The sequence below is a fragment of the Caretta caretta genome, chromosome 1, assembly GCF_965140235.1.
Source record: "Caretta caretta isolate rCarCar2 chromosome 1, rCarCar1.hap1, whole genome shotgun sequence".
Classification (NCBI taxonomy): domain Eukaryota; kingdom Metazoa; phylum Chordata; order Testudines; family Cheloniidae; genus Caretta; species Caretta caretta.
The window spans coordinates 205544772-205570564 of record NC_134206.1 but is presented as its reverse complement, the minus strand read 5'-3'; the positions used below and the strand labels follow the sequence as shown (position 1 = coordinate 205570564).

Below are 25793 nucleotides of genomic sequence, written 5' to 3'. Positions count from 1 at the left end.
GACTTGCATGACTATGTGATCCCACCGCTCAATGCTTGTTCCCCGAGCCCAAAAGTGGCATTCCATGGTGCTGAGCATGTCTGCGAATGCCACAACCAATCTCGTGTCGTACGCATTACACGACTCGATAGTATCGTCGGACTCCTCATTGTCACTCTGGATCTTAAGGAATAGCTCGACTGCCAAATGTGATGTGCTGGCGAGACTCATCAGCATACTCCTCAGCAGTTCGGGCTCCATTTCCCGCAGACTGAAACGGAACACAAATCGTGCTGCACAGAAACCGTTGAAAGATGGCTCCAAGTGTGGACGGAAACACAGGGATTGCTGGTATGCGAAGCGATGCATCACGGGGCGTTGGGACAGGACCCAGAATGCCCCACGCCCCGTTCACACAACCCACTACGCCAGAATGGGAAGAGGTGCTCTGTGGGATACCTGCCCATAATGCACTGCTCCCAGTGCCGCTGCTAGTGCTGCAAATGTGGCCACGACAGTGCGCTGGTAGCTGCCAATGTGGACAGACTGCAGGTCTTTTCCTACTCAGCTGTATGAAGGCAGGTTTAACTCACAGCGCTGTACATCTGCAAGTGTAGCCAAGGCCTGAGAATAGTTCTTTCTTAAGAAGCTGACCAAATGCTTCACTGGGGGTATTTAGAATCAAAGCACATTGATATTCACATACATAGCCAATATTTATAACTTCAAATACAGAGATGATACACCCATACAGATAGCATAATCATAATCAGCAAATCATAACCTTTCCATTGACACCTTACATGACAACCTTTGTACAATATTTGTTGCAAATATATAACAGTATATGGTTACAGGTTATGTCAGTAACGTCACAAGCTACAAATTGGGTAGCCACCTAGCAAAGCTTCCATGAGGTGCTGGAAAGGAAGCAGCATGGTGGATCAAGAGGTACCAGGCTCAGCCCAGACCTAATCCATATAGCATGTAAAATACCAGTGGCTGCTGGCAGCCCATTTACACTCGGTTCTTCAGCTGTTGCTAACACCAGTGAAGCTGAACTTGCATTAGCAATAATGGGAAATGTTTTCAAAATTCCCTTAGTATAGATAAAGGTTATAGAATTTTACAGGCTTGACAAGCCTGTATGTTTCTAATTTAAAAGCAAGCAGGCAACCCCTCTGCCTCACCAAAAGGCTCACTTTTCAGGCTGCTTTTATCCATCACAAAGATGCCAAAAAAGGAAAAAGCCCAATTGTTTCCCCCTTTGCAGGTCTTCTTTAAATGTTATGAAGCTGGTGCTTCCTCGATTCAAAAACAGTACTGTACATCAAGGCCACTTGGTTGTGAGAATGAAGAGTCCTGAGCTGATTGAAATGAACTTCGGAGACAGAATTCAGTGGTCGCCTAGCAGGAAGCCTATGAATCCCAGTCTTAGAAAAGGCAGACGCTGAACTGTTTCCCAGCAGGAAGCTCAAGGTGGCTCTACTTACATATTGTTCACTTGGCACACGCTTCAGGTGACTATGAAGTGAGCGGGAAGTGTTCCCGGTCTTTGATTATCGTAACATTTCACCTGTCTGATTTTATTCCGAACCAGTGAGTGTGTCAAGATTTACAGGCTCAGGAGATGGTCTGGTAATTCTGTGGCAGAAGAAAGGTGCTCTTGCCAACAGGTCTGACATTGCAAATATATGGGTGCAGGTAATACTTCATGCTCTAAACAATGCAATGGCACCTTCACCACAGAACCGTCTGTAGGGTCACCACCTTGGACACCGGTTAAACAGAGCCACAGCACATAATGGCTGCAGAGCTACAGTAGAACATAGCCAGAGTGGGACTGGGAGCCAAAGAATGGAGTGCGAGAGCGGCTGGACTCTTGGGTCTCACAGGACTCCCAAAGGGCATGCAAGCAGTGTTATTGACCCAGTGTTGACCCAGTGTTGGAGGAATGTCAGTGACTTTCCTATCTGCTGTAACTGTGGCCCTTTCATCACCCAGGCAGTGGCCACTGGTACTCCATGTATCTTCATACCATTTTCAGTGTTATGAGTGGCAGACAAGATGTGCAGCGGCCAGTGTTGCTGCTAATGCAAGTTATGTGCACTGTTTCTTTAAATCCCATAGTACAGAGGTTGGGGGAGGTTCTAGGCAGAAGTTCTGCAGTGAAGCAGAGACAGACAGGCAGCAATCTTTATGGATAATACTGTCTTCCTTATTTTAAAAGAGTTTCTTGTTCATTGTCAGCAGAAAGTGACTTTCTAATTCTGACATTGCCACATAAATTGTGCACTGTTAGGAGTGTTAATAATATTCAAGCCTGTATATTTGCCTGAAATAGAATTTTGGCTCTTGTTTGCCCATTTAATTTTTGACATTTTTATATTCTTACTAATATGTCAGGTTTCAGAGTAACAGCCGTGTTAGTCTGTATTCGCAAAAAGAAAAGGAGGACTTGTGGCACCTTAGAGACTTACCAATTTATTTGAGCATAAGCTTTCGTGAGCTACAGCTCACTTCATCGGATGCATACTGTGGAAAATACAGAAGATGTTTTTATACACACAAACCATGAAAAAATGCATGATTATCACTACAAAAGGTTTTCTCTCCCCCCACCCCACTCTCCTGCTGGTAAAAGCTTATGTGTTCGATTATCATACACATTATAAGGAGAGTGATCACTTTACATAAGCTATTACCAGCAGGAGAGTGGGGTGGGGGGAGAGAAAACCTTTTGTAGTGATAATCACCCATTTTTTCATGGTTTGTGTGTATAAAAACATCTTCTGTATTTTCCACAGTATGCATCCGATGAAGTGAGCTGTAGCTCACGAAAGCTTATGCTCAAATAAATTGGTTAGTCTCTAAGGTGCCACAAGTACTCCTTTTCTTTTTACTAATATGTGTGAACAAAGACACTGTGTTACATCTGCCCACAAACAAATGGGGGGGGGGGAGAAAGAGAGCTAAAGTGTTATTAAGCAAAGTGGGAATGTAATATATGAGCATACACTTGAAGGACAGTCCTGCCTCAAACTCCTCTCCTGAAATAAGGTCAAGCAACCAGTTGGGAGGGGCAAGGGGGATGACGGGGGAAGGTATAAAAAACACTAAAAGGCCAAAGACATACCTGTCCCTGACCAAAGCATAACCTCACTCCTTACCCCTCCCGTGGGATACCAAAGGGGTAGTACTGAAGCCCCCAGACTCACAACCCTCCAAAAAGGAACATGACCATAGATAGTAAGAGGTGGGGCCAAAGGCTTGCATTACAGGTATAATTATGCCTGCTAAGGAGGGGGAAAATAAAACACTGGGAAAAGGCTCTGTGGCGTCAGAGCTATGGATGTGCTTGCCTGAAACTAACCCCAATAAACATCGCATTGCCTGCACTTCGGACTTCTGGTCTTTTGCTTCTGTCTGCATGACAAGAACCAGGGGAGGGAGTGGAGGGAAAGCCCCCTAACATGCACCTAAAAGATGCCAAGCAGATAGAGATGAGGGCCCAATCAGTGAAGTGTATTTGTAATTTCCCACTTTCCTATCTACAGACTAATTAAGTATTTGACCTCTTATTTTTTTTAGACTGAATAATCTGTTTATTTAGAGAATAAGATCTTAAGATACAATTTGTAAAAGAAAAGCATTGCATTTAGAAAGTAAATATAAGGATCTTGTAGGGAGGCAGTGTGGTTCCCTGCCACCTTGGAGAGGGATGAGCTCCGCCGGACACCAGAGTGCGTGGAGCCAGAGCACTCCAAGCCCGCACCCCAGAGGGTCAGGTGCTGGACAGGAAGTATAAGAGCCAAACCCCAGAGCTCACTTGAGAGGCAGCCGCTGGAGAGGCCAGACGCCTCTGGCCCAGTTCCTGCTGGGGAAACTTCAGCAACCAGCGACGGACTTGGAGACTGGCCTGATCGGCCAATACTTGATGCAGATCAGTGTGTGGGAGAGTTGCTGAGCCTACCTGTTGCCAGCTACCCCAAGGATCCAGTGGTGATCGACCCCTGCCCTGAGGACACCACCTTGACCCAGGTACCTCCAGAGAGGGAGTTGGGAAGTAGCCCGGGGGCAGCTGACTCGAGTCTGGCTGCAACACAGCCGGAACCCATGTCAGTGTGTTGCCGCCAGGATCCCCACTGATACAGCAGTGGGCCTTTGGCTGCTGCTAGGGCCCCGGGCTGGGTCACAGTGGAGTGGGAAGGCCTGCGTCCCACCCCTGCCACCCAACACATGGATGGCAGTCCCCCCATCCCTGGCTGCTCAGAGCCTGAAGCCTGGATGTGCTATTTACCTGTGTTTGCTCAGCTCCTACCTGAGCCTTGAACTCCTTGCTGCCCTGCCCTGACCCAGGGCCTGGGCCTGTTGACTATATATACTGCTGCTCAGCCCCCGCCTGAGGGCCTGAGCCTTGAACTCCTTGCTACCCCACCCTGACCCAGGCCTGGGCTTGTTAACTGCTAACTGTTACCTGTGGTTGCTCAGCCCCTGCCGGATGGCTTGAACCAGGACTCCTGCGGCCCTACTGATTCCCCAAGGGCCAGTGCAGGGACTAAGGGAGGCGGTGTGGTTCCCTGCTGCCCCGGAGAGGGACGAGCTCTAAAGAACCCTCTCTACAGATCTATTAACATGAAGTCTCTGCTTTATTAATCTGTATGTCCTAAATATGCTTAATAATTTAAGTCCGATACTTTATATAATTGTTAGCAACCTGATCCTCAGTTCCCTGTAAGGTTAGACCAAGAATGTTGTTTCTCTGACCCTCTTGAACTCCATGATTCTTTGTTGCTTCTTTGTCAAGGGTTTTGAAGAATGAGTTCTTTGCAGAGGTGGAAGGGAGAGGGAAATGTTGCATTGATGGAGATCAGCTTCTCTTGTCAGCACTTGATGGGGCAATACGTTCTGTGGGGTGTCGTTTAGCATGACTGGAGGTAGCACTAAAGTGGGGGAGCTCTTGAGAGGGTATTTGTAGCCAAGGTTATCTAGAGCAGAAATGGAGGGGATTAGCGGAGGCTTGTGGTGGGGTACGATTTCCACAGCTGACTTAATGTGGGGTGAGAAGTGTATAGGGCATGGCATGGGGGCAGAGAGGGGCCTGTCAGCTAGCAAACTAAGTGTGGTTTGCTGACATAGGACATGTAAAGCTGTGGGGTTTACTGAAGGCTGGGGGAGGAGAATGTTTTCAGGGGGCATTATTTGAGGGTATGTTTCTAGTGTGCTCATGGTAAGGGAGACAAAATGGGGACGCTCAGTCAATGAACTATGGGCTGCAGCTGTGGCATGGGACTGTGAGCTCCGCTCCCAACACACCCTCCATCGTGGAGATAATGTACAAGTACCTGAATTGGTTTTGACAAATCAGCATGGACACTGGCCCAAACTTAGACAGTTCAGCAAGGCTAGTGAGGATACGCTGAATTGTTTGTGCGTCAACCTGTTCAGATTCAAGTGTCTACTATGGATGACACTTAACGTTGAACGAGGGATGCCGTGCATAGTTCTTGGGCCCTCCTTTCCTCTGCACAGCTCACTTGAGTCACAAATAAGGAAGAGATGGGAAGAAGTTGCTGCTGCACTGAGTAGGAATCCTGTAGCCATTGCAGCCTACCTCTCTCCCTGCCAGTGCCTGTCCCTCTCATCAACTACTTCTAGTTTGAAGAGCTTGGTTTAATACAAAATATTATTTCATCTACCTTGTCTCTCTTATAGTTTGAAGAGTTGATACTGAGAGTGAGCCTGGAGCACTGTTCTTCCTTCACAACTCCCTTCCCCACCAGCTAAGATAACCTCCTTTCCCACCTAATCTTCTAAAATCTTCTAGGGGAAACGCATCTACCTCAAGAATTAAAGGGATCTTTTCCTCACATTATCACTCAGCCTTTCTATCAGAGGGAACCTATTCCCAACCAATCAGCTCACAGAACTTGTGTGAGTGTGGAAGAATTCATTGATTTGTAGGGAGAGAGAATAAGGAACTGATGGATGTTTTTAGGGAAGAGTATTTTACCCAGAGAATGTTCCAAGTGTTGCTCATAGACTTTAAGGTCAGAAGGGTCCATTATGATCTTCTAGTCTGACCTCCTGCACAATGCAGGCTACAGAATCTTACCCACCGACTCCTGTAACAAACCCCTGACCTATATCTGAGCTACTGAAGTCCTCAACTCATGGTTTAAAGACTTCAAGGTTCAGAGAATCCTCCAGCAAGTGACCTGTGCCCTACGCTGCAGAGGAAGGTGAAAAACCTTCACAGAGGAAGGTGAAAGTCCTTGCCCCAAGGTACTTAGTGTTGCATCCCTGACCATCCTGGCTAATAGCCATTGATGGACCTATCCTCCATGAACTTATCTAGTTCTTTTTTGAACCCTGTTGTAGGCTGCTGGTGCACATTGAGCGAATGTTTTCAGAGAACTATCCACAATGACTCCAAGACCTTTTTCTTGAGTGATAACAGCTAATTTAGATCCCATCATTTTGTATGTGTAGTTGGGATTATGTTTTCCAATGTTCAATACTTTGCACTTATCAACATTGAATTTCATCTGCCATTTTGTTTCCCAGTCACACAGTTTTGTGAGATCCCTTTGGAACTATTCACAGTCTGCTTTGGACTAGGGATGTAAAAATTTAACCAGTTAACCAATAAGCAAGAGTCTTATACTTCTGGGGGAATTCTGTGCGTGCGCAGAATTCATGTCCACTGCAGATTTCTTTTCTTCCCTGCAGAAAAATGACTTTGACAGGGAAGCAAAGGGAAGCTGCAAGAGCAGTCACACACCACTCCCTAGTAGTGCAGGTACAATGTTTCAGGCACCCAGTGGAGAGGTAAATCACCATGGGGCTGGGAACATCCCAGCCAGTGGCTCCTACCCTGATCCAGGATCAGCTGATAGTCCCGGCTTGGTTGGAGGCAGGAGAGGATGGGACTTCCTCTTCCCCTGCAAGGAGTGGCTGGGGCTGGGTCAGACACACCCCCAGAAACTTCTCCCAGCTGCAGGAAGCTCAGCATCCTGCCCTGCTTCCTGTCCCCATCACTCCTCAGCTGTGGAGGAGGGGTCACTGTATGGGGAGCTGCTCCCCCATCAACCCAACTCCTATGCATCCAGACCTCCCTGCCAAGCCTCATCTGATACATACAGAAGCCCCCTAGCCCTTCATACCCGAACCTCACCCCACTGAACCTCAACCCCTGTCTCTGGATGCCTACCCCTGCACCCAGACCACCCCCCATTGAGCTCCCTGCACTCAAACCCCCACCCTGATGCATCACCCTGAGCCCCCACATCCAGACCCTATGCCACTGACTGCCAACTGGCTGCACCCAGACCCCCACCAAGCCCCACTCTCCCAGCACTCCCCTACCCCCCCACCCCCGCTGAGAACTCCCCCACACAGAGCACTCTGCTGAGCCCCAACAAACTTTACCTGGAAGCCCCTGCAGAGTCCTATTGCATCGGGAACCCCCGCAATGAGCCTCTGTGCCTCCAGATCCCCCCACACCCAGACTCCCCACTGCCTGCCTGCATCCAGATTGTCTCACACAGAATTCTATCTCCTCACACTGAGCCCCTCCACACTTGGGTCCTGCCTGGTTGAGCCTGCCTGCCCCACACCTGCTGCACCTGGCACAGAGGGGGATGGCCCCAGGGTGTTTCTGGGGCAGGCCCAGGCCTTGTGCTGTGTCAGGGTTGGGTGCAACCTCTCCGCTGAGTCTGTGTCCTGGGGTGGGGGGGCTGCAGGGTGATCTTCCACCTTCGTGCAGCCAGTGGCCTGTGCTCCCTACTGTCATGCTGGAGCCTCTGCATTTATTTATTGACAAATAAAACTTGCAAAATTTTAAAATATTGTGTGCAGAATTTTTAGGCACAGAATGCTCTCAGGAGTAGTCTTACCGGTTTCGGTGAACAATTAAACTCCGCTGGCTGCTGGGACTCCTTAACGGTTAACTATTTAATTGATAAGAATTTTAATAGGTTAAACTGTTACTATTTTTAAACCCTATTTACATCCCTACTTTGGACTTAACTATCTTGAGTAATTTTTTATCGTCTCCAAACTTTGCAACCTCACTGTTTACCCCTTTTACCAGATCATTTATGAATATGTTTAACAACGCTGGTCTCAGTACAGATCCCTTGGCGACATCACTATTTACCTTTCTCCATTGTGAAAACTGACCACTTATTCCTACCCTTTGTTTCCTATCTTTTAACCGGTTACCAATCCATGAGAGGAACTTCCTCTTATCCCATGACATCTTTGTTTAAGAACCCTTGGTGAGGGACCTTGTTAAAGGCTTTCTGAAATTCTAAGTACACTATATCCACTGGATCACCCTTGTCCACATGTTTGTTGGCCACCTCAAAGAATTCCAATAGATTGGAGAGGCATGATTTCCTTTTACAAAAGCCAGGCTGACTCTTCCCCAACAAATTGTGTTCATCTGTGTGTCTGATAACTCTGTTCTTTACTACAATTTCAAACAATTTGCCTGGTACTGAAGTTAGGTTTACCAGCCTGTAATTGTGGGGATTGTTTCTAGAGCATTTAAAAAAAATTGTCATCACATTAGCTATCCTCCAGTCATCGTCTGGTACAGAAGCTGATTTAAGTGATAGGCTATGTATCACAGTTACAATCTAATTTCTTTCTTCCTTGTATGTTCTGCATCATGAAAAATTAACATAATAGCTATGTGATCATGATGCAGTGAGAAGAGTGTCTTCTGGACATGGAACCTGTGAGGTGGTTGGGGGAAGAAATAAAAAGTTGGATCTATCACGCTGTCTGGAGTGGCTCATGACCATGAGTGTTTACTTCAGAGCAGACTGTCAAAAACAGGGCAGACACCCCAAACTGGTGGTATGTTGGTAAAATGTAATTATACAACCCAGTAACAAATGTGAACTCCTGGATCACTGAAACAGTCTTACCATGGAGTCACAGACAGTTCCCTTAAGCTCTCCAGTCTATCTTGTCACTTAGGCAAGCTGGATTCAGTGATAAAAGGTCACTTACACCAAAAATCACAAAATAGTCAGGTTGCTTGCAATCCCAAGAGACCAGTCACTTACTCCAGCTCAGTTGGTATCTTGGATCTCTCATAAAAGATGCCTGTAGCCAGTTCTGTAATAAACTAACTAAAGGTTTATTAGCTAGGAAAAAGAAATAAGAGTTATATACAAGCATGTAACACAAATGCATTGCAATCTAAATCCTAAGAGTGATAGAGTTGTAGTGATCTGTCAATGCAAAATGTTCCCTCCCCCCCCGGGCTAAACCATGCCAAGCATCATGGGGAACTCTATGGTTGTGTTTAGGAATCCTTGCTCCTCCAAGTCCACACAGAATAAGAGAGATTCAGTTTCTCCTCGTTAGGGATTTTTATCCCTTCTTCTCTAGAGCCCAAAACTGACGGGATAAGTTCATGCGTAGGCTTCTGCTTCCTGGAGGGAGTTAGGAATGCAATCAACAAAGTCTCTGTCCTTTGATGCTACAAAATAGGTCAGTTGCTTTCAATGGGCTATTCTTGTATGCAGGACAAGCACTTTATCGATGCTTCTTTTGTTGTTTGTTGTGTAACACAATTACAGAAGTTTACAATGCAAACACTCATGCATAATTTTGTACCATGGGCTATAGAGATTATAAATGAGAGTAATACATGTAGCATCCTACAAGCTTTTTATCAAGTCTAATCACTAAGCATGTTCTTATCAACTTAACACTTAATATCTGTTCTGATGATGCTAACACACAAGTAAACAAGACTGGTTTCCAGTTATGTATTTGTAAATGTTCAGTGAGGCCTGGGGCCTTGGCATGAGCTGGCACCTGGTCTGCCAGTATCACAGGATCATTGGGAAAGATCTCACTTGAAAAGGAAACTCCCACTCAGAAAAACAGAAAAACTTGCCTCCTCCCGGCTAGTTCTTCAACATTCTGAGAGCAGATGAGAAGAAAGTGGAGGGCAGTGGTCACGAGGTAATAATGCTGAGCGGCTGAGGAAGGAAGGATTTCTGACACTAAGTAAGCATTGTGTGGCTCACTCCTGGGGTGCATCCCTGAGAACATCTTTCCTTAAACTTTAAAGCAAAGCAAGTTTCATTCCTCAGAGGTAATTTCAGCTGTGCCTCACTTTTCAGGAGTATGGCTAGAGGCAGGCCAGGCAGAGCTTCCTGCCTTCCAGTTGGTGTTAATAATTTGCACTAACATAGTCCTAGAGACCCAAAATCAGGGCCCCATTGTGCTGGGCACTGTATACACACATAGTAAGAGATGGTTTCTGCTGCAGCTCATAATCTAAATAGGATCAGACAGAGAGAGGGTGGGAGGCGAAACAGAGGCCCAAAAAGTGGAAGAGATTTGCCCACTGTCACACAGCAGGTCAGTGGGAGAGCTGGGAACAAAACCCAGGTTTCTCGACTTACTGTCTGGTGCCCTACCAACTAGACCATGCTGCTTTTTTAGCACTTTGGCTCTCTGCTTAGGCTCTCTGCTTCTCTGTTAGCACCCCTTGTGCCACATGTTCTTCTAGTGAATTCGGGGGGGGTGGGCATCGGGAGTGCATTGCAGTGCAGCTGAGGGAATATAAAATGACCTCTTGTCTCTGTTTTGTACTAGGGTGAGTCGTGTGATGTTTGCCTTCCAACAATCACTGTACCAGAACTCCATGAATTCCAAAGCAACAGGAGGCTCAGCAGCCTTTGATATCTCCCAGCTTCCTGCCTTATTGTGACATTCCTTCTGGGTCCTTTATTTTCACCCATCTGAGGTGTATGGTGAAAGAGCTGCATCAGGAAAATTGCTGAGAGAGCGGCTTGCATACGAGGGAGGGCCATGGGCTTGAGCTCTGCCATCCTTCACCTTTCCTACAAGTTCAGGCTGCTGCTGATCTTCATCTTCTGCATGATGGTGGTGGCATGGGCCACCTCCAGTTACCTTGTGGACACTGTACAGGAGACTCCCAAAGCAAAGAGCTTGGTGGAGAATTTCAGGAATGCAACCATGCTGGAGAAGGAGAATCAGAAAAAGAAGTCCATGTCAACTGTAGAAGAAGTTCCCACAGTGAAGTCCACCGTGAGTCACTGCCCTGCTCTCTCTCCCTACCTGCGTAAGTGGCTCAGTCTTCAGTATCTTCAATGAATGAAATCTGCTTTTGTGCTACTGATTCCTTGTTTCCCCTCTAGCCATCTTTCACCCAGGTGCTTTTCCTGTGAATCAAACTCAAAGCTAGTGACAGTTGCATAAAAGATAAACTGCGTCCTCTCAACCGTTACATATCTGTTCACCCTAGAAATACTTAAGAAGTATAAAGAGATGTGTAGGACAGTTTAATACTTTATGGGGAGAGGTTGTTGGGTCCTCACCATGCCCAGTGGTGGTGCTTTGGCTAGGTAAACTAAACTAACTCCGGTAGCTCATGAGTTACCTAGATGCTGTCACCCTGACTTCATTCTGAAAGGCTAGCAAAAACCCATCATGCCAACACTGGAAGGAGATGGAATGGATGACATTTCTACTTGCCTATGAGACTAGTTTGGCCCATATGTACTTACTGTCTATGGCAGCCAGTTAGACAGGGGAACAGAAGGCGGGGAAGGAAAACCCATCAGAAATAGCTGTAGCAGCCTGATATCTGGATACTGTGCTCCATTGGCAACTGTAGGTACCTGGTTACTGGGCTCATTATGGGTCCCATACTGTGCTCTTCATTGTTTAATCTGTTAAATCTGCAGTACTTAAGTACAGCCCATCTTCTGAAATGTATATTGCAAAGTGCTGAACTCCAGAATAATAATTTAGTAGGAAATGGTCCTCTGCCCCTACCTGACTTGCTTGCTGGTTCCACTGCTTCCCACCCCCCCTTTTTCTTTTATGCTGAACCCTGCTTTTGTGGTAAGAGATTTCCATCCTCCTCACAACCCATACACTTCCGCTTTCCATCTCCACAGCAGATGTGAAAATCCTAATGGGAAATGAAATGCAGTTTCATAAGTGTATCTTCCTTTGACAAAGACTTTGTGACTGTTTTGGGGACTAATGCTATCCTCCTGGCTAGGGGTCAAATGGACATCTTCAGAGGCTTCCTTAGACTGGCCATTTTTATTAGTACCGTAGCTCCATGGAACTTTGAGCAGCCCATGGAACCTTGAGGTTTGCCATATTGGCCCATGCTACCTTTTTCAGCTTTACTGCCAGGGGGTGATTTCTGCGTTAGCAGCACAAAGCTTCTGGACCATGTCGTCCTCCTTGTATGCCCATGCTCATGCAAGCTGGTTGGGCGATGCTGACATTTTTTCCTGCCAAAAAAATAGTTTAAAAAAATTCATTTTTTCTGGGAATTTTTTTCAGTCAAAACTTTGCAACCATCTCTAGTCACAGTTGTGTGATTTCTTCTCCCCCAAGTGAGCTTTCTCTATATCAGCAGAGGCTATGATGAAAGATCAGCACAGCAGCCACTGAAAAGGTCTAATTTGGGCATGGGAATGTTGGATTAGTAAGAGGCATTTTCTGACCCTAAAATGTTTACATCCTTCAATATCCATGGTTAAAGCCATGATGATTTCCTGCACTTCTACTCTCACATCTCTCTCCACTCTCTCTCCCCTTGAAGCCCATATTGAAACAATGACTATCCTTCTGATTGAGTGGGACTCCTTTTATACATCATTGACATTGCTTCTTCAAGTGAATAAATGCTAAGCAACTCCAAGTATCCACTTCCTCCAGAACCCATGTAATGCCTTTACAGCACTCTCCATTCTATTTGATCTGGGAAGGAAGATAAATTAGAATTTGAGATTGAACCCAAGCTTCTCATGCTGTTGTATGGACTGTGTTGTAAAGGAGGTCAGACAAGATCATCAGAGTGGCCCCTTCTGGTCTCGGAATCTATAAATGCTGGAGTGCAGAGTCACTCCCATGAAGGCACTTAGCTAGTTTGAAACCAGAAATGAATTAAGAATGCTTCCTGTACTTCTCCTGCAGAGGGCCCCAGCAAGCTCAAGTTCAAAGCATCTCTCACATTCGAAGAGGTACGGAAGGAGAATCCTCAGGTGGCAAAAGGCCGGCATCGCCCTGCAGAGTGCTCAGCACTGCAACGAGTGGCCATCCTGATCCCACACCGCAATCGAGAGAAGCACCTGTTGTACCTGCTGGAGCACCTCCACCCATTCCTACAGAGACAGCAACTGGACTATGGTATCTATGTCATCCACCAGGTGAGGTAATCATGAAGGCAAGAGAACTGCTTGCCTGGGGGGGGGGGATAGGAGATTAATTAACTCCTGTGCATCCCAAACTCTTCTGCCCTGCGGATATTTCTCCTGGCTTTGTGATGGTGCCTCAGGGCTGGCTGTCTCCTTTATTGGCTAGAGGACAATGGCATTCCTTTTGTTCAGCGATCCTGTCTGAATTAGAGAAGCTCTTTAAAAATGTCCCACCTTCCCTAACACCAATTCAGTTCTGTCTGTGTTAACAGTGCTGCGAGCTTCAAGGCAAACTGGCTGGTAGCTGCCTCTTGTGCTTTACACAGGATGCCATCCAGCCTGCTCAGAACAAGTCTAATTATTATAGTGCTAACATGGATTTGGCAGCCCTTCTGCATTGGGGCTCACACTGGTGCTAGTACTGGGGAATCTGGACTATTGTTGGTAAAGATGGGAATCTTTTTAGAAAATGTCCTTGATGTAGCTAGAGCCTTCAAAATCATACATAGAAAGCCCTTGCCAGCCTGAAGAAACTATGAAATGTATTGTAGCTTAGTTAAAAGAAAAGGAGTACTTGTGGCACCTTAGAGACTAACCAATTTATTTGAGCTGTAGCTCATGAAAGCTTATGCTCAAATAAATTGGTTAGTCTCTAAGGTGCCACAAGTCCTCCTTTTCTTTTTGCGAATACAGACTAACACGACTGCTACGCTGAAACCTGTAGCTTAGTTAGCATTTCCGACCTAGGCCTTGAGGTGACCATCCTAATATTTGTTACTGAGAAAATTAACTTACCCAGCATGTTAAACTTACACAACCAGGATGAAACGTTCTCAGCCCCAAAATTTTGGGGGTGTTCAGATCAAGGATCTTGGTACATGGGTCTCTTCCACCCCTTCAGATAGTTTATTGATAGTGACAATCATTATTCACATCATAGTACTTGTGTACGAATTCTTGTTGTCTGGAATAAAACACTAAATAAGAGCTCTTTGGCATACAGATACCCTTTGAGTAGCAAAGATGAATGGAATGTGAAGTCCTGACAGTATGTTTGATACCTTCGAGATTCTGTTCACATTCAGTGGCTTTGCGCTAAATTAATTGCTAATTTTGTAGACCATTTTAACTCTTGCTTGGGTTTCTTTCATACCCAACACTGGTACTGTGGTCAGGTGAGCTTGAAGCATCAGTCTGCTCTGGGAGTGGAAGCCAGCAAATGCTTTTCTCGTAACCCAGTCTCATTTTTTCTGGGAGGGCTTTCTGTTTTTAAACTTCCATTCACATGTCTGCTCTACTTTGATTCACTCTTCAGATAGCAGGAAACAAATTTAATGCAAAACTCCCCACCCTGTCCTGTTTAAATAACCTCACAATTGTGTCATAAACCAACAAGAGGTAGGAAATTCTGAATGAAGGCCTATTTCTAGCCTAGGAACATCTAGGAACAGGAGCAGCAGTGATTGGCAGGATCTGCTTTTACTTGGAATATCCTGTTTTTTTTGTTTTTTTCATTGCTCTGAATCGGAGTTTTACAGGTTGGCTGAAGAGGGGGATGTCCTTCCTTTACTACTTTAGGATGTATTAAAGAAGGCCCCAAAGCTCCGTCTGTCTAATCTATCACCAGTGCCAAGTCTTGTTTTCCCTGTTTTGCTGGAGGGTCTTTCTTTTGAAGACCCAGAGATGTGGACTGGGACTCTCCCATATCCTTTATTGTTAGGGGGTAGTGATGGATAGGCACACTCAAAACCAGAATGTGTAAACACAGAGAAGGGATTTTGAAGATCAGCTGTCACTTGCTCTTGTTAACGGTGAGGTCATAACCTTATTAGTTGTCTACACTGTGTTCCAGAAAAAGCAGGGTGGACCACACCTGACTTTTTAATACTAAACATGCAGAGACTGCCTCTTGGGTGATGGGGGAAAGAATCATAGACTATCAGGGTTGCAGGAGGTCATCTAGTCCAACCCCCTGCTCAAAGCAGGACCAATCCCCAATTTTTGCCCCAGATCCCAAATGGCACCCTCAAAGATTGAACTCACAACCCTGGGTTTAGCAGGCCAATGCTCAAACCACTGAGTTATCCCTTCCCCCAAAGGGCCTTTTAAGTCTTCTCCATTGATCATGAAAAGGGCACCAAGCCAATTCTTTTCCCTCTGCAGGTCACCTTTACATTATTTTTAAAATATCATGTTTTTTTTTTAAGGGTGCTGGTGAAAGCCCTAAAGAACAAATCTTTCCTTTGTTCACAAAGTAGGTGCTGCACTGTTTGCCGCAATGTATTCGTCTCCCAGTGTGCCTTAAACTTGCCTATAGGGGGAGAGAGGGGAGTTTAATCTCCATGGATTATTCAGTCCTTGGGTTTAGGCTGAAACTGGCAACAAGAGGGCCAGTTAGAGCCAATGGTAATTGTGATGTGGCTTGCTGCATGTAGGAACTGGACTAGGATGACCTGATCAGTGACACCAAACAGCCTTCAGATGTTAGACTCTTTGTAACTACCAGCCTAGGCTGCATTTGACCTAATATGTAAATGAAAGGCTCCATATTCATACTCAACCTGTATGCATGCCTGCTCTTCCCCCAGGCTTACCATCCCCTGGATGTGAGAAGGAACAACTTTTTCAGACTCCTTCACAGAGCACTTCTCTGTCTCCCTGGATGGATCCTGAAAGGACCCCCTCTTATTCCTCTGAGAAGGGCTTTTAAACTCTTAGGGCATGGCTACACTTGCAGATGTAGAATGCTGTGAGTTAAACCCGCTTTCATACAGCTGAGTAGGGAAAGCGCTGTAGTCTGTCCACACTGACAGCTGCAAGCGCACTGGCGTGGCCACATTTGTGGCACTTGCAGCGGCGTTGGGAGCGGTGCATTATGTGCAGCTATCCCACAGAGCACCTCTTCCCATTCTGGCGCTGTGGCTTGTGGGAATGAGGCGGGGAGTGTGGGGCATTCTGGGTCCTGTCCCAATGACCCGTAATGCATTGGTTCGCATCCCAGCATTCCCTTTGCTTCCGTCCACATTTGGCTCCATCTTTCAACGTTTTTTGTACTGCGTGCTCTGTCTTCCCTTTCGGTCTGTGGGAATGGAGCCCGAACTACTGAGGAGTATGCTGATGAGTCTCGCCAGCACGTCACGTTTGGCAGTTGAGTTATTCCTTATGATCCAAAGTGACAGTGAGGGCTCGACGATGATATCGACTCGAGTAACGCATATGACATGAGTTTGCTTGTGGCATTCACGGACATGCTCACTACCACAGAATGCCGCTTTTGGGCTCGGGAAACAGGCACTGAGTGGTGGGATCACATAGTCATGCAAGTCTGGGATGACGAGCAGTGGCTGCAGAACTTTCGGAGGAGAAAAGACACTTTCATGGGACTGTGTGATGAGCTCGCCCCCACCCTGTGGAACAAGGACACGATATTGAGAGCCGCCCCGATGGTGGAGAAGCAGGTGGCTATTGCCATCTGGAAGCCGGCAACTCCAGACAGCTATCGATCAGTTGCTAACCAGTTTGGAGTGGGGAAGTCGACCGTTGGACTCGTGTTGATGCAAGTTGGCAGGGCCATTAATCGCATCCTGCTCGGAAGAACCATGACTCTGGGTAATGTGCAGGACATTGTGGATGGTTTGCACAAATGGGTTTCCCTAACTGTGGAGGGGCGATAGATGGCACGCATGTTCCAATTCTGGCATCAGCCCACCTAGCCTCCAAGTACATTAATCGGAAGGGGTATTTCTCAATGGTTCTCCAGGCGCTTGTGGATCACCGTGGGTGTTTCATTGACATTAACACAGGCTGGCCCGGAAAGGTGCATAATGCACACATCTTTTGAACACTGCCCTGTTCAGGAAGCTGCAGGGGGGGACTTTTTTCCAGAGCAGAAGATCACCATAGGGGAAGTCGAAATGCCCATTGTAATTCTTGGAGACCCCGCTTACCCTTTAATGCCGTGGCTCATGAAACTCTACACAGGGAGCCTTGACAGCAGCAAGGAGCGGTTCAACAACAGGCTGAGCTGGTGCAGAAAGACTTAGGAGTGTGCATTTGGCCGTTTAAAGGGCCGCTGGTGCTCTCTGATGGGAAGCTGGACCTGGCCGATGACAGCATCCCCGTCCTTATATCCGCATACTGTACCCTCCATAACGTTTGTGAAGGGATGGGTGAAAGATTCACTCAGGCATGGAACTCAGAGTTTCAACACCTGGAGGCTGAATTTGCACAGTCAGAGAGCAGGGCTATTAGAGGGGCCCGGCGTGGGGCTGCAAGGATTAGGGATGCCTTGAGGGAGCAATTTGAGACTGAAAGCCACCAATAATGTCTGGTGCCCTGCATGGGAATGAATTGCAGTGGTTCCAATGTTAGTAGGAATCTGTGTTTGCTAAGCTGACTTGCAGTGCCTGTTTCTTTCCTGGGCTAAGGTATCTTTTACTTTATGCAATAATAAAGAATGTTTTCAAAGCCAAAAAATCCATTTATTGAAAAGAAAATTCATTTATTGAAAAGAAACACAACTGCTTGGGAAACAGAAAGAGCAAGAGGGTGGGGTGGGGAACGGTACAATCACAGATTTGGGTATGTCCTGTTATCATACTCAGCCTTCCTGTCTGGAGTGCTGTGCAATGAGTGCTGCACTTCAGGATGGCTAAATTCAGGATGGGGGTTGAGTGCAGAGGGTAAGAGTCGTAGTTTTCAGGGCTGGGTGGTGAAGCTACAGGTATTGGAGGCAGCTACTGGCGGTAAGAACCCGGATGCTGGGGAAAGTGGGTTGGAGGTGACATGGGAGCACAAGGGAAAGAGTTTTGGGACAAGGGCTGCGGCGGGAGGGCGGGCTTGGTAGTGCTCCGCCTGCATGGCTACGAGCGCCTGGGTGGAGTCCGCTTGGCGCTCCATGATGCTTATCAGCCGATCCGTGCTTTGCTGCCGGAGCACCGCGCTTTTGTGCCAGCGCTCCTCATTCTGCTGGCAGATCCTCCTTTCACTGTCCGTCACTCTTGCACTTTTCGATTTTCATTATTTGAATGCTGCATTACTTCATGCAACATCTTCCTTGCTTCTGCGTGGCCTCTTTCTGATTCTTTGGAGTCTTTCGGCTGATGATAACACAGACGGCTGAGATCTCAAGGTTGCATCTGTAAAGGCAAAATGCAACACTTAACAGAGGCAGCATTGTTCACACCAGAGCAATCATTCCCCCACTTAAGGGCAAGCACAATCTACACAATAGCATAATTTGTCCATCCCAAAGCGAGCGCACATAACCCACAGGAGCCCCAAAATGGTGAGTAAGCACAGGGTCAAGCGTGATTGATCGTTTCACGGCTGTACTGTCCTCTGGGTTTCTGTGCCCTGGGGAGAGCCAACAGCATCGGGGGCCCCTATACTGAACACTGTCCCCACATTTTCCACAGGAGTCGTCCTGGAAGATATCTCACTGCTGAGGGTGACCTGGGAAGCAAGGGAGGGTCTTCTACTGCAATGCGGCTTCCGCCCTGGCCCATATGCAGCTTGCCTGTTTGCAGCAATGGTCCCCCCGCCCCTCACGGCACAGTGGCGTGGACATGTTAGCCTGACTGGGACAAGGACCACAGTGGTTCTCCTGAGAAACCTGCGCAAGCGCATTGCCCAAGTTCTGGAGGAGACCTTTGACGAGATCACCGAGGCCAATTACCGCGATGTGACAGAGCACATCAATGCCCTATTCCGCATCTCGGCATGCCTGCAGCCCTGACCCTCCTCATCCCAAGAGCCCGCACCGAATAACCTCCTTCCCAAAATAAAAGCCGCTTACCGGGAACCTCCTCTGGTATTTGTCCTTCCCCAAGCACCGGCTGCCGCCACTGGCGACCTTCCTCCTGGCTTGAGAGCAGCTCCTGGCTGCATGCATCTAGGGATTCCGGGATGTCTTCCTCCTCCTCAGCACCCGCACTCCTGCTTTTCTCCTCCTTCTCCTCCTGCCTTGTTGAACTGAGCTCTGAAGTGTCCATGGCGGTACTCGGAGTGGAGGTGGGGTTGCCCCCAAGTATCGCGTCCAGCTCTTTGTAAAAATGGCAGGTTTCAGGGGCAGCATTGGAGCGGCTGTTTGCCTCCTGCGCTTTGCGGTAGGCATTCTGCAGCTTCTTCAATTTAATCCTGCCCTGCAGTGCGTCCCGGTCATGGCCCATTTCCATCATATCCCTTGATATCTGCCTGAAGGTATTGTAATTCCTACGGCTGGAGCACAGGTGGGACTGGACCCCTTCCTCCCCCCAAACACCTCGCCATTGCTCCATACTGGGGCTTGCCTGGCGCGTGGAGGCATGGTCACCTGGAAAGATTCCTTGAGAGCACTCCACACCTGGCTAAGCAAACAGGAAGGTGATTTTAAAAATTCCCAGAGAATTTAAATGGCGGGTTTGATGGTTGGTCACCTGAGGGCAGGGCAGTAGAGTTCAAAGTGATGAGCAGAGTGGCTAGCAGAGGCATTGTGGGACACTTCTGGAGGCTGATCAGAGTGCTCTATAGGACCAGTGCATCCACTCTGGCGCCACGGCGCTCCAGTAAGGGTGCAGCAAACGTTATTCCACTCGCTGAGGTGGAGTACCAGCAGCGCTGTAGCCACAGACAGAGCGCTCTACGTGCCTTGCTAGTGCGCCCGGGGCTCCTTTATTGCACTGTAACTCGCAAGTAGAGCCAAGCCCTGAGTGTTTTGATCTCCAGGCTCCCAGCTTTGGCAAAACAACTCTGACACTTCAACCTGGAGACAGGATCCTAGAAGCTAACAGCTTGCCCCATTGTCTTCCAAGTATGCACTTGAGGCTGCTTATCTAGGTTTATTGCATTGCTTTCCTGTTTGTCCTCCCTTCAGATCTGCATTAAGTTAGATCAGTACAGTCTTATAGGAAATTCTATTAACTCACCATAGTTACACAATAAATGTACCTCCCTGATCAGGTCACTTAAATATTCATATAATTATTGCACATCAGTAGTCCTAGATTAATACATTGCAGCTCATTGTCTGTCACAACTGAATCCTATGTGTGTGTGTGTGCTGCTGTGTCTGCAGGAAATATATATTAGTCTAGGGTTAAGTCCAATGGCAACTGATAAAACAATATTGATCCTAATTTTTTAGTGATGGTTTTATAAAAATAAACATTTGTTATACTTATAAGAAGCACACGGGATCTTTATAGGGGAGAAAGCAGCATGCCGCATTTATTGAGAATACAACAGTTAGCATATGCTTTTCATTCACACACACAGTCCTGCCAGTCGATGTTTAGAGTTACGAGACCAGAGTCTGGATCCAGAGCCAGCCAGATTGGTCGCAGAGGGGAGCAGGGCTCTGTCTGTCGCGATCCGATGCTCCTGGAGTGTGACAAGATGAACCCAAAGTCCCATGGCCAAGCACCCTGTTCTTATAGTCTTTTTTCTCTGTTGAAGTCTATGGATTTTGCTGTGTCAGTTTGTGACCGGTTACTTCTTAATTGGTGTATGTTTTGATGTAAACTTTCCAATAGACCTCCGAGAGGGTCATCCTGTCCTGATTCCGATGTAATCAATTGTCCTGCCTTTAGGGGTGCCAGCCTTCACCTCAGGGTCGTCAATTTGCTCTTCCTTCATTATGGATGTGTGTTGATGATTTTGTGGTGTCATTAAGACTCTTTACTCCTTCTTCCTTGACCATCTGGCTATAACAATGGCCTTCACACCTTATCTTTTCCTGATGCATACATTCCTCATACACAAACAGTCTTTTTACAGAGACCTTTGAGAATACGAACAGTGTCTGTTTATTTTGAATCTTCTTAACATAGACACAGTACAAGATCCTGTCTCTTACTTACTTAACCTTAAAACAAAGAAATGTATATTTATCTAGAGTGCCTAATTTACATATAGGAAACCATAGTAGACATTATAACTTATCCTAAAACAAAAGGGTGACCATAATCAGTCATAAGGATTGTTCTGGTCTGTCCCTGCCTTAACATCGGTACAGATACTGGCAGTCTGTCAGATGCATTTCTACCAATGTCCCAGAGGGTCATTCCTTTCTGCTATTCAAATGGGGGGGTGGCTGGTAAAATGAAATCAAGACCTACATTAGTACCTCTTCTCTTATAGTACAATTATAAAATCCTGCTCCTACACATTGATAAAGATGGAAAATAGTCAAGTTCCTTTTTAAAGGGAATGTGAACTGTTATTCTCTTTCTGTTTGCACTGCAGGCCGTTGTTCACACATAGCCACAGGATGTGTTCTGCAGGCTAGCGTGTGGGTGCGTGCGTGCGTGCATTCAAATGCATGCATGCTCATGAGATGGCTGCGTCATTGCTCTAACTGAATTTTGTCACCATCATAGGCTTAAGAAACGACTAACTACAGCTCAAAATTCTTCAGCTACAATTAAAATAAACCTATAGAACAGATCCTTCTGAAAAGGGAAGAGGCACCAAACTATAGCAAAAAGTAAACATGTACAATCCAGTAAAAAATAGAATAGAATAAAATAAAATCCGAAGCCAGGAGTCCCGGTACAGCTCTGTGTATATAAAAGACAGTGTGTGTAGATTGCGAGTAGGGTACCAGACTGTGTGGTAGGAGTACCACATTTTTTCCCTAGCTCTGCACATAATGTGTGACCTTAAGCAAGTCACTAACTTCTCTGTGCTTTAGTTTCTCTATATGGAAATAGCAATACTTTCCCTTGTTGTAAAGTGCTCGCAAATCAATGGAGGAAAAGTGCTAAATTTTAGAATACAGTTATTTTTTATGTTTATGTAACTCATGCTAATAATAACTGCATTTACACTCCACGCTTTCTAAGCCACATGGTCGTTGCTCTTTCATTACTTTGTCTGATGGAAATTCTAAGGCAAGAAGTGATGGGAGTAGAATAGTATCACACAACTTAGGTTACTTCTGGCAGCTAGATAACATTGTGCCTTGTCTGACTCTGTCTATGGCCATTCATGACAGGTAGGGGATGAAGAAACACCTCACAATATTGGCTGCTTTGATGCCCAAATATAATGTCAAGGAATAGCTCTTTGTTTGGTGTGAGAACTTGGTACAGTATAAAGGCTGAGAGCCATGAAGGATACTGTAACCTATGCGATTAGGATGGAATCCAGGCAGGTTGCAAATAACCTTTAATGGGTTTGATGTATGCCTTATTTTCCTTTCCTTATTCACAGGCTGGCAATACCAAGTTTAACCGAGCTAAATTGCTGAATGTAGGATACTTGGAGGCCCTGAAGGAGGAAAACTGGGACTGTTTCATTTTCCATGATGTGGACCTGGTGCCAGAGAATGACTTTAACATGTACATGTGTGACAAACAACCAAAGCACCTTGTAGTTGGCAGGAACAACACTGGGTACAGGTAGGAATGAAAGAGCTTGGAGAACATTTTGACTAGTAATTGCCAGATTGTTGGTAACATTCCCCTTTCTAAAGGACCCTTAGATTGGTGCCATCTCATATGATAGGTGCCCTTCTATAGTGCCTTCCATCCAAGGATCTTTACAAACATAAATGAATCTAGTCTCTCAAATCACCAGTGAGGTAGGTCACTGTGGTTAGCCCTGTTTCTCACATGGGGTAATGGAGGTTCTGAGGGGGCTAAGTGATGTACCACAGGTTATGCATAGACACTGTGGCAGAACCAGGAATTCATTTCAGGTCTCCTGGTCCTGTGATTTTAGCAGGATCATCCTCCCAAAAGTTACTCTAATAAAGTTTCCTCTTCTGTAAGATCTTCATATCAGGCCTACATCTGTAGAAGAGGAAACTGTATTAGAGCAACTTTAGGGAGAATGATCCTGCCTCTCTCATTAGCTGTTTTTACAGCTCATAGCACAGGGGGGTCCTGATGACAGTTGGGCCCTCTAGGTGTTACTGAAACACAAATAATATATCTAGAGTGTGAAATAGGAAATCAAGTCCCACCCGCCTCAAATAAACAAGGCCCTCAAATCTGGCCTGAATACTTAGAGGAGTTTGAGTAGGAATGTTGTAGCCTTTTCTTTGAAAAAGATGTCCTTCCTTTTTTTATGCCATGCCAATACAAATATTAGTGATAAAAGTTGTGCTACTCAAAAGCTGATCTGCAGTGTGTAAAAGTAGAACTCTTTTATACCCTTTATAAAGAGATGTGGGGGAGGGGAGGGGAGGGAAGGGGCAAGGAGAAGACTTTAATGTGCAGATCCTTACATGAGATAAACAGCCGCTTACCATATCTTTCCCAGAGCTGAAGAAGAACTCTGTGGAGCTCCAAAGCTTGTCTCTTTCACGAACAGAAGTTGGTCCAATAAAAGATATTACCTCTCCCATTTTGTCTCCCTTACCACTCAGTCAGTCTAACTCCAGGATTCCAACCAGACTCATAACAGATTTCCGGAAGTACTGTGCCTTGCAAAGAGAATACCAGCCCACTGAACACAGTAGAAGCAAGCACCCCCGTTATTCAAGAGTCAGTTGGATTCCAGAAGAGTAACAATGGAATGACCCTTGAGGCACTTGAATGGCCTCAGATGCCCTAGTTACTGTATCTGTTTTGAGTAATGAATCACAGATGAATTTTTGCTCTTACTAGCGATTTTCTTCCAGTTAATTTTCTAAGCCGCCTTTTGTCCCTGGGAAAGAGCTGTTAGTTTTCATTCACATGACTTAGTGGTTTGAGCCTTGGTTTGGAGGCGGGGGGGAATCCGTCAGAGGGCTAGGTATGTTGTTAAGGCACTGGACTGGTGATCTTGGGTTAGTTCTTGGCTCTGCCACACGCTTCCCATGTGAGCTTGGACAAGTCATTTTTTAAAATCTCTGCCTCCTGTACCCATCTTTAAAATTGGGACAGTTCTTCCCTATATCCCAGCAACTTCATTATCGTGTGAGAGAGACTCCGATCCTATGTTCAGGAGAGCCATGTAAGAACCTAGACAGATAGAGCCCTCGTGCCTGGGACCACGGTCTTAAAACCCCATCGGGATATTGACTAAGCCTTTTGTCCTGCTGAGGTGGCTAAACGCGGCAGTTTACTAGGTGCAGATCTTTCAAACAGGACCCAGGCGCTGACTTTTGTTTTTCCCAGGGCGTGCACCACCCTTGGTTGGCTTCTTCCCTGGAGGCCCTGCCCTTGCTCCGCCTCTTCCTGCCCCTGGTCCGCCGCTCCCCCGATGCTCCCCTCCCATAGGTGTAGTTTGACTGCTGTTTTGTGGGGAGGGGGCAGGAGTGTGCCCATGCATGCACACAGGTGCACACTGAAGCCAGTTTCTTTGGCTCACTGCCTCTCTCCCCCTGCCTGGAGTGGTACCGGGGGTGGTGGTGGGGGGAATGAATTGGCTTAACAGGGGAGCCCCAGCTGCTGCTGGCAGCCAGTTCGGTGCCAGCTGTGGCCGCAATGTCACTGCTCTAGTGCTGCTGCAGCCACCTCCCTGCTGGGGCTGTTGGTGCTGCCGAGCAGATGCCACATGCTGGGCTCCTGCTTCCTCCCCGCCCATTCCCGTAACCCCTCCTCTTCCCTCTCCCCTCCCCCTTCCTCTCCCCACTGTCCCCTGCCCCATCTCCTTCTCTTTCCCTGCCCACTGTCTATTCTTCCCCCCCCACCCCCGCACATACCGTTGTATGGTAAACAGGCAGGCATTAGGACCCAGGAGGCAGCAGCCCGGAGCACTGGAGAACAGCTGCTCTGTCCTGCCCGCTCTGCTCTGCCTGAGCCAAAACATGCCGGGCAGGGTGGGTAGAAGGGGGAGGCCTGCCCTGCGGGCCAAGCAGAGCAAGCCTGCTCTACAGCTCAGTGCTCACAGAAATCGGGGTGAGGGGGGGAGAAGTGGCACATGACTCCATGTAACACCCCCCCACACACACACACACACCTCACCTCTGTTTGAGGGGAAAGTGCCTCCCTGCACTCCCCCAAACTGTGCCCGTGCCCTCTCCCCTGAGCACCTTCTGCTGGCTGCTCACTCCTTTCTGTCCCTCCTGCCTTAAGGGCAAGTGATGGGGGTGGAGAGGAGCAAGCGGTGGAGGCTTCGGGGAAGAGGTGAGGCAGGGGCATGAAGAGGCACCACGTGGGCGGGGCCACAGGGGAAGAGCCAGAGTGGAGGCAGGGCTTCAGTGCAGAGCGCGGGCGGGACCACTGTCCATGGGTGCTGAACATATCCTATTTTTTTTTTCCGTAAGTGCTTAAGCCCCAGAGCATCCACAGACTTGGTGCCTGTGAAACAGGACCTTAAAATGCAAGGGCCTATCTGTTGTACATAGACACTTTTATAGGGCATTTTTTGTAAAAGGAGGGATTTGCCCTAGTGGCTTTGTAGAAAATCTCTCATCTCCTGTTGCTATGTGGTGACTGTCTACTTGGCTGCTGCACTCACCCCAGAGTGGCTACATTTCGGTAGTTCTGTATTTGTATAGTTTGAAATTTGATCTTTGATTCTTTGGGACGGTAAGAACCTTTTCTCCTCAGACTTACAATATTGAATCCCAGAAGTTGAGGATGGAAAACCCTTCTAGCTTCCTGGGGCCAGAACACAGTTGTTGCTACTGTATATTTTCTAGTGTGTTTTTTTTTCCCAGTCTAGTTTTAACAGTCCCAGGTGAGA

General features: G+C 46.9%; 1 protein-coding gene across 4 annotated transcripts in view; it reads left to right on the top strand.

Annotated features, from left to right (window-relative positions):
* B4GALT4 (beta-1,4-galactosyltransferase 4) overlaps positions 1–25793 on the top strand; it is an 83548-nt gene that overhangs the window by 44731 nt on the left and 13024 nt on the right. For 3 of the 4 annotated variants that reach the window (XM_048818283.2, XM_048818256.2, XM_048818270.2), the window contains 3 exons: positions 10609–11098; positions 12976–13208; positions 22389–22576. In XM_048818283.2, coding sequence (XP_048674240.1) covers positions 10825–11098; positions 12976–13208; positions 22389–22576 — 695 coding nt within the window. In that variant the 5' untranslated portion in view covers positions 10609–10824. Of the gene's footprint in view, positions 1–3665; positions 4021–10608; positions 11099–12975; positions 13209–22388; positions 22577–25793 lie in introns of all 4 variants that reach the window. The other variant, XM_048818263.2, reaches the window with a different exon arrangement.